The sequence below is a fragment of the Agelaius tricolor genome, unplaced genomic scaffold, assembly GCF_023055355.1.
Source record: "Agelaius tricolor isolate 1412-34295 unplaced genomic scaffold, bAgeTri1.0.p SCAF_2, whole genome shotgun sequence".
Lineage (NCBI taxonomy): Eukaryota > Metazoa > Chordata > Aves > Passeriformes > Icteridae > Agelaius > Agelaius tricolor.
In genome coordinates, this window is record NW_027269262.1 from 94,529,383 (window position 1) to 94,538,790 (window position 9,408).

The 9,408-nt window shown below is 46.7% G+C and overlaps 1 protein-coding gene across 1 annotated transcript; it reads left to right on the plus strand.

The window, feature by feature from the left end:
* Positions 1–3,221: 3,221 nt before the first annotated feature.
* Positions 3,222–7,924, plus strand: LOC139600991 (prostate stem cell antigen-like). Its single transcript, XM_071449643.1, has 3 exons — positions 3,222–3,553; positions 5,682–5,786; positions 7,477–7,924. Exons 1-3 carry the CDS (start codon positions 3,502–3,504, stop codon positions 7,686–7,688), a joined length of 369 nt encoding a protein of 122 aa, XP_071305744.1. The 5' UTR covers positions 3,222–3,501; the 3' UTR covers positions 7,689–7,924.
* The last annotated feature ends 1,484 nt before the right edge of the window (positions 7,925–9,408 follow it).

A 9,408-nucleotide genomic window follows, 5' to 3' on the forward strand; every position in this document is an offset into this window, starting at 1 on the left:
GCTGGAATCAGCATCATTCATGACCATCCCAGGACAGAGCAAAGTGGAGAACAGCCAGGAGCTGGGGAAGGCTGAGACAGGGGACATCCTGTGTGTTTTCCATAGAATCATGGAATGGTTTGGGTGGGAAAAGGCCTTCAAGGTCATCTTGTCCAACCCCCTGCCACAGACAGGGGCCCCTTCCACTAGGCCAGGTTGGTTCTGTTGTCCTACTGTGGCCTTGGACAGTTCCAGAGATGGAACCACAGCTTCTCTGGGCAACCTGTGCCAGGGCCTCACCACCCTCAAAGGAAGAATTACTTCCCAACATCCAATCTAAACCTACTCTCTCATCCATCCATCCATCCATCCATCCATCCATCCATCCATCCATCCATCCATCCATCCACCCACCCATCCATCTCTGGGAACATCTCTACATCTCCTCCTTTTGAAATCTTTTTCTCCCCTTATCAATCCATCTGTTATCCTGCCTATGCAATTCCATGCCTCATTTGGGATCCACTCTTCCCACCTCACAGAAAAGTCTATAATGGGATTTGCCCCACTCCCAGCTGGTGACTTAATCTCATTTATTCCCCATCCATTCTGATTTGGGACAGCTGAACATTCCTGAGGCTGTGTTCCCAGCGACAGCCATCAGAAATTCCCACTTGGATGCCTAAAATTGGTCACTAAAACCCCTTCTCTAACATCCCACAGACTCACAGCCTGGGTAGATTTGCAGACAGCACTTCAGGCAGCATCAGCTCCCTGTTAACACCACCTAGGAGTGGAAAAGGCAATAAAATTCCCATTTTAACCACACACAGGGACTTAAGAACACCCTGGAAAGGAGTTAGAGGCACGACCATGCTGAGAAAACAACTCAGAGCTCAGCTCAGCTGAGCTGCCCCATCCCTGGAAGTGTCCAAGGCCAGGCTGGACCAGGCTTAGACCTGGCTTAGACCATGGCAGGGGTGTAGAATGAGATCATCTTGAAGACCCTTCCAACCCAAATAATTCCACGATCCTGTGATTTTAAGATCTTTCCAAGCCATCCTACAGGCTCCCCTACAGATGTCCAGGAAATTGGAGAAACTTCCTTTTGATGTCTCTCTGTCCAGATTTTCCAGGAACCCTCTCACCTTTTTTTCCTCAAATTTCCAGCTCATGGCTGCTCCTTGATGTGATCCATGGTCTGTACCATGATCCATCACCATCTTCCCAGCCTGACACCAGGCAGGAGCAAATAATCCACAACCAGGACAGAGCAAATAATCAACTCCTGTTTCCCCATTCCCAGAGAGCTCCAGAACCTGTCTCTATCAGGAATCTGCAGTGACAGCAAAAAAATATTTTTAAAAAACCTGAATTCCAAGAGATTTGCAGGCATTGTGAGATTTCCAGAGGGAATTGATGGTCTTTTCCATGAAGGCAGATGGATTGGGAATTTTATAACCTCGGGAAAAGAAAACAGCACCTCATACACCCAGTCCTGTGGATAACTGCATGTTCATGCCCGTGGAATTACAATGGGGTACGTTTGCCATCTTCAGGAGTCAGGCAGGAATTGCACTCCAGTTTCCCAAAACACAGCGAGAATCAACAATTTATGTAAGAATACAGGAATTCCTGGGATCTCACACAGCCTCAGGCAAGCAGGACTGGGGGATGGAGGAGCTCTCAGCTGTCAATTCTCTCACAGCACCACAAGTTTTGAGTTTTTCGGGCTGATGTTAGAAAAAGAATGAAAACAATGGCACTGGGAAAGACAGAAAGAGTTTTTCTCCCTTATCGATGCTTTTTAAAATAAATATTTAATTCTAGGCCTTGGTGGATTTGATAGGGAGTGGTTTTTTTCCCCCTTGGCCCTGTTCTTCCTTACCACAAAAAGCCAAACCCTACAGGGACAGTCCTGAGGGATTAAAAAATAAAAATAAACTTCAATATCTCTGAATGAGGAAGTCCAGAGCCTGAAAAAAAAATATTGGGTTTTATAATCTATAAAACTTGGCTATAAATGAAATGGTCTGTAAAAAATTGATGAGGAAGAAGACAACAGACACAGAAAAAAGTGGTTTTTTAGGTATTTTTTACACAGAAAAGTGCAAGTGGAAGTGGTTAAGATCCCCACGGAGGAATCAGGATTTGTCAAATCATCCCCTGCAACAAAGGGCAGGAATTTTAGTCTGTATCCTTCATCCCACAGCCACTGATAAATGATCCACTTGCACACCTTTTGGAAAAGCTCCTGAGAGCTGAACTGCATGGGAATAAATCCCTGAAGGAGAGAAATGCACACCACTGATCCCAAGATACTAGGGGAATAAAATAAAATAAAATAAAAAATAAAATAAAATAAAATAAAATAAAAATAAAATAAAAAATAAAATAAAATAAAAAAATAAAATATAAAATAAAATAAAAAATAAATAAAATAAAATAAAATAAAATAAAATATAAAATAAAATATAAAATAAAAAATAAATAAAATAAAATAAAATAAAATAAAATAAAATAAAATAAAATAATAAAATTTGAATTTAGTGAATAAAGGCCTGTTTTCTTTTGCCCTGGCACTTCCTGAGAAGTGGTCACAGGGTGTGAGGAATGGGAGAGGACTCTGCTCAACCCACGAGAGCAAACATTCGCACTCGAGGCTGGAATGTGGCTGAACTCACCCTGTCTGTGATGGGGAAGTGGCATTTTATGGACAAGCCTGGGCTGTTGACATAGCATCTGCTCCAAGCCAAGTGTCCAAACTTGTACCCAGCCTGTGCCAGACAAGAGCACACAAAGAGAACCAAGCCACAGATGAAACGTCTCAAAACACCAAACAAACCCAGCACAAAGTCACCATGGGTTTCAAACATCAAAAATAAGGGTTGGCCATTGCTTTGTAAGAGAAAACAAATGCAAATGAGGGCAAATGAACCCCTCAATACCTGGAAATGCCAATGCACTTTTAATTTGCCCACATACCTCCCTACCGCATACCTTGTTATCACGAGTATCACTCACACAGGCAGATAAATACCCGGAGCTGTTGATTCAAAGAACATTTTGTCCTCAATTTAAACACAATGGCTCCACTCAGGGTGGCACTGGGGGTGGAGGGCCTCGTTCACAGGGTGCCACCACAGCCTCAGTGGCTCTGAAGAAATGCATAAGGCCAGCCTTGTTCAGAAGAATTTGGGACTTTTTCCACTCCTGTGAGCACTTTGCCCAAGGGTAGGAGGGAAGAATCTGGGGCTTTTTCCACTCCTGTGAGCACTCTGCCCAAGGGTAGGAGGGGAGGCAGGGGTGGAGGGGAGCCCAGAGAGTGGCAGGGGAAAGAGGAGAGGCACCAAACACAAACATCCCAACAGCGCAAAGCAACCCCTCCCTTGGTGCTGCCAGCAGCTCCCTCAGGTGCCTTCTCAGGGATGACCTTGTGGGCACGCCCGGCCTCCCAGGATATATAACCTGCCCCAGGAGCAAGCAACTCAGAGAGGCAGCCCCAAGAGAGGTTATTCCAAGATGAAGGCTCTCCTTGTGCTCCTGCTGGGAGCGCTCCTGTGCGTGAACTCAGGTAAGACCCCACAAAGGATCTGCCCCCCATCCCTCCCCTGCAGGATTTCAGTCTGGAAGGAGGATTTGTGGTGGGGTTTTGGCGGTGAGGGAAGGGACAGTTGGCACGTTGTCGTACCAAGGTATTTATCTTTGGATGGGTGTTGAGTGGGAAAAATGCACATCCTGCATGGGGATGGTGGGACCCGAGTGATGGGGAGAGAAGCTTCCAGGAAAGATTAAATCCTGAATTCCGAATTAATCAAAATTCTTTTTTTTTTTTTTCAGACAGACCATACAGTTAAGGGGGAAGGGGAGGGGCTAAGTGGGGTGGGAGGATTATTTTCCTTCTTCCCAAGCTATCAAAATTGCAACGTTCACGCAACATTTTCTACCAACTTTTGCCTCACTGAGAAGAAAAAAAAAAATTGCTTTGAAGCAGCTTTTCCCTATTACCAGAGAAGAGAAGAATCAAATTTGGGCAGTTTCTCAATCAGCAGAGGATGCTTAAGGAATAAGCTGTGAAGGGTCTTGCACAGCCCTCAGACCTTTCTCTCTGCCAGCTTCAATCAGAACACTCAAAATTTGACTTTTATTGCTTTAAAAGTCAGATCAGTGCGAGAACAGTGCAGCACTCAGACAAATTGAGGGTTGGCTCCTCACCTCTGTGACTGCATCAGTCATTTGCACCAGAGAGGCTTGGACAGAGTGCCTCAAATTAATTCCTTCAATCACTAATTTCCAAACAGGGCTTTTCAGTGACCTAAAAGAGTATTTCAGGCAATAGGGCATTGAGTTGGGGGATTTGTGATGCAAGTTTGGTGGTCATGGGGCTCAAGGAAATATATATATATATATATATATATATAAAAGTATTTATTAACAGACACTTGCAAGGCTCCAGTGACACCCTGGGGCACAAGCAGGTGACAGGAGCAGGTAATTACACCATGATCTCACTCCTCTGGGGACAGTTTTTCACCAGGGCTGGATGCTTGGGAGGTGCCAGGCTTTTCCTGCCTTTGCTGGATGCACAGAGCAGCCCAGCAGGTGTGGCCAGCACTGATTTCCATCCCCTCTGGAGTGGCATTTCCACCAGGGGTGGTCAGAGAGGGGTGAAAGCCGTCTGCACTTTGATTTCTAGCAGGGCATGATGGAATGGGCGAGTCAAAAGTAAAGAACTGAGACAAAGCGATGGAGGAGACTTTGCAAATTCCTTCTTCATCCCTCACTCAAGTCCAGGTCAGATGGGGCTTGCAGAAACCTGGTCTGGAGGGATGTGTCCCTGATGAAATGATCCTCCCAATCAAAACCATTCTATGATCCTCTTCAAGCCCTGCTGTCCCTCTGCTCTCTTTTTGCCCCCTCACTGCACTGACTACATCCAAAATATCTCCAGCACCTGTCAAACCTGGCTCCCACCTCAAGCAGGTAAATTATTATCCACAAAAAAAAAAAAAAAAAATTTAAAAAATTTAAAAAAAAAGTTTTCCCAAAGCAGAGAAGATATCTTCCTTTGAAGATCCCCAGGATTGGTCCTGTTCTGTTTCCCTGTGGTTGAATTCTCTGGAAAGCTTTAGATAGACTGAAGATGCATGAGAGGTGGAGAATTGTTCCCCACCTGCAGGGCTGGGTCCAGTTCTGGGGTCCAGCACCAGAAGGACGTGGAGCTGCTGGAGCAAGTCCAGAGGAGACCATGGAGGCCTCCATGGGGGCCTCCATGCTCTGAGGGCTGGAGCCTCTTTCCTCTGGAGCTGGGAGAGCTGGGGGTGTCCACCCTGGTGAAGAGAAAACGCTCACAAGACCTTACAGCCCTTTTCAGTGCCTAAAGAGGCTCCAGGAGAGTTGGGGATAATTTTTTAAGAGGTCCTGTTGAGATAGGATAAAGGGTAATTTTTTAAAACTAAAAGTGGGTAGATTCAGGTTAAGTATAATTAAGACATCTTTTATAATCAGAGTGGTAAAAAAAATAGATCAGGCTGCCCAGGGAAGCTGCGGCTGCCCCATCCCTGGAAGTATCCAAATCCAAAGCTGGAAGTTGTCCCTTCCCATGGCAGAGGGGTGGAACTCGATGATTTTAAAGTCCCTTCCAACCCAAACCGTTCCTTTATTCCCTGATTTCTCTCCTAACCCCTCTTGGTCTCCTGCAGGTTCGTCTTTGCAGTGCTACAGCTGCACCTCCCAGCTCAGCAACTCCAAGTGCCAGACGGTGAAGATGTGTGGAGAGAACAACATGTGCAAGACGGACGTGATCCGTAAGGAAAAGCAGGGGTGGAAAATGTCTTAGTTGGGATGCTGGAGCCAAACCTCTTCCCAGCCTCAGGTGTCCCATCCAGGCTCACCCAGTCTGGATGCACCAGGTGGTTTGGGCCAGCAAACCTCAGTGTGTAAGGGTCTTTCACCTGTGCAAAATTTGGTTTATTTCTCTTTCACAGCACCAAAAATCATTTGCTTACGAGGGCAATGGTTAATTTTTTTTTTGCAATATTTGCAAACATGAATTAGAATGGGAGGGGCTGAGCCTGGTCTATCCTGGTTGTGAAGTTAGGAGGTGCTGATTTGAGGTGAAATCAATGAAAGTGACAAAATTTCATCTCTGTGTCTGTGGGAAAACTTGAAAAACTAGGATTTTATCCTCCTGTTCTAAATCTGGTTTGCCCTGTCCAGATCTGTGCCAACAGCTGAGCTGCTCTTGGACCTGGGGCACAAAACCTATCAGTGCCACATTTAAGCTCCTCTCTGTCAGGCAGTAGATGGGATGCCTCCAGTAGGAATTATCCCAGTTGGAAATGTGCAAATCCATGACATTCACATGCAGGAGAGCCAAGATGTCATAGGACTCTTTGTTATTTCTTGCACGTGGCAAAGATTCGGTGCCCAGAATGGATTTTAGATCTTCTGGAGGAGAATGGGTGAAATCACTTGGAGGTCAAAATCTGCTGGTAACCAGCAGTTGCCAAAAATGGCTAAAAAGATGGTCTGTGCCTCTCAGAAGCAAATCAAACAATAACTTTGCCATCTGAAATGGGAATAGCCATGTTTCCATAATTTCCCAGGTGTTGAAAGGCTCCGTGCAACAAAGATGTTTGGGATTGGGCTTCACATGAGAGAGGGCAGGGTTGGATGGGATATTAAGAAGAAATTCCTTGCTTTGAGGGTGGTGAGGCCCAAAGAAACTGTGACTGCCCCATCCCTGGAATTGTCCAAGGAGAGGTTGGACAGGGCTTGGGGCAGTGGAAGGTGTCCCTGCCCATGAGATGATCTTGAATGTCCCTTCCAAGCCAAACCATTCTGCGATTCCGATTTTTGTCCCACAGAACGAGCATCCCATTATTCAGTTCCACTGAGGCTAGGCTTGGCTTGGCTTGTACTGAATCCTTGTAATAATGTTCCTGCTTTCCTCCCAGGGGTAGTGGCCTAGTAGACGGTATCAGTGAGCATGAGAGGATCTTGAATGTCCCTTCCAACCCAAACCGTTCTGTGATTCTGCTTTCCGTCCCGCAGAACGAGTATCCCATTATTCAGTTCCACAAGGCTTGGCTTGTACTGAATCCTTGTAATAATGGTCCTGCTTTCCTCCCAGGGGTGATGGCCTAGTGGAAGGTGTCCCTGAGCACAAGGTGATCCTGAATGTCCCTTCCAAGCCAAACCATTCTGTGATTCCGAGTTTTGTCCCACAGAACGAGCATCCCGCTATTCAGTTCCACAAGGCTTGGCTTGTACTGAATCCTTGTAATAATGCTCCTGCTTTCCTCCCAGGGGTAGTGGCCTAGTAGACGGTGTCCCTGAGCATGAGAGGATCTTGAATGTCCCTTCCAGGCCAAACCATTCTGTGATTCCGATTTTTGTCCCGCAGAACGAGCATCCCGTTATTCAGTTCCACAAGGTTTGGCTTGTGGAAGGCTGAATCTTAGGCTAACCCTAATGGTCCTGCTTTCCTCCCAGGGGTTGTGGGGCTCGTCAGCATCATCAGCAAGGGATGTGACACCTCGTGTGAGCCATCCTACCAGGACTTCAACGTGGGCCACAGGAACATCTCCTGCTGCAGCAGCGACTTCTGCAATGCCAACACTGCGGGCAGTGTGAGGTCCAGCTACGGGCTGGCCGGAGGGATAGCGGCCGGAGTGCTCTGGACCATCCTCAACAACAAATTCTGAGGAGCAAAGATGCCTCCCATGACCACAGAAAGTCTCAGAGCACCCCTCTAATAACAGGAATCCTAACCAGGCACAGTGGGGTGTGTTGGGCACCCAGCACCCTAGGAGCTGATGGCAACTCCTTGCCGTATGATGGCTTCTGCTTTAATCTCATTGCAAAGCTCCAGTGCTACCAGATAAGGAAACGTGTGTTCGTGTTATCTGCAAAACACCCAAAATAAAGTTATTTCTCCACCCACTGTGTCTATCACTCAGTCATCTATTTCTGCCCACAGCAGAGCTGCAGGTGGGTGTTTTATGTCTGGCCAATGTCCAGCCCAGGTCATTGCTGTGCAATGTGAGTCCCTGAAGTCCATTTTATGACCAGGTAACCTCCCCAGAGGAGGAGGGAAAGGCTGCAGATGTATCTCCCTGGAGTTCAGGGATGCCTGTGATGCTGCTTCCCATGATGTTCTCCTGGAAAAAACTGGCAGCCCAGGGTTTAGGAATGTGCACTCTTGGCTGGGATAAAAACTGGCTGGATTCCAGGCACAGAGTGGTGGGGAATGGTGCCACATCCAGCTGGTGGCAAGTCACCAGTGGTGTCCCCCTGGGATCAGTACTGGGGTCAGTCCAATATATTTATTGATGATCTGGATGAGGAGGTCAAGACCACCCTCTGGAAGTTCATGGATGACACCAAATGGGGTGAGGTTTTGATCTGCTGGAGGGCAGGAAGGCTCTGCAGAGGGATCTGGATAGGCTGGATCAGTGTTCTAAGGCCAGTGGTTTGAGATTGAACAGCACCCATGAGGTGTCTGAGTACAAGGCAGACTCTTTTACATCTCTCATAAACAGTAATAGCCCCTCTCTGTGGCTATAAATTCAAAGTTATTCCATGCCTTTTCCAGCTGATTTATTTTATGGACATAAACTTGGATGCTCCCACCTGGCATTGGGAGATCAAAGGCAGCAGGAAAAGCTCTGTACAAAGAGGCCTGAGAGAAACTCTCAGGTGTTTTCCAAGCTACACCAACATGAAGAGATCTGGTAAAAAAAAACAAGGAGGAAAACATAGAGAGTGAATCTGGGAAAGCCCTGGGTGGGAAAACAGGATTTAAGGAGCTGTGAAGTCAGGACATCAGTAGTTGGAGGATTAAGAGGGGAGAGAGACTGACCAAGAGCCCCAAATTCCTCTCTTCTACCTTAAAACCTACTGGAGCTGCCAAGGATGTGAAGATCCACAGGCTGAAATAACAGGGAATCATTTCCCTGGGGGGGATGAGTCACCTGGAGGATCCATAGCCATGGGACAAGGGTCAAAATCCCATTTGGGATGAAGTCAAAGGAGCTAATGACACCATCTGCTGTTGTGAAGAGCTCATAAATCCTCAGGATGCAGGGCTAATTGTAAGGAACCTGCTAATTGTAGGAAGCTGGAAAGGGGTTTCCCCAGAGGAAATCAAGAACGAGCCACCTTGTTTATAGGAATCTGATCTGGTTATTGGTGAAGGGACAATTTGGGACAAGTGCGGTGATTTATTCTGGCTTTACCAAACCTCCTGAGTCATATCCCTGAGAAGGGGCTCGTCCACCTGTAAGTCTCCCAGTCAGGCTGTTTTCTGCATGGGTGACCAACTCCATGAGCTCTCCATTCCAGGGAATCCTCTCCTTGCGCTACAAGGATGTCTCTGACACCCTTAATGCCCTGTGTCCACTTTCTGAAAATTCCACATCCAGA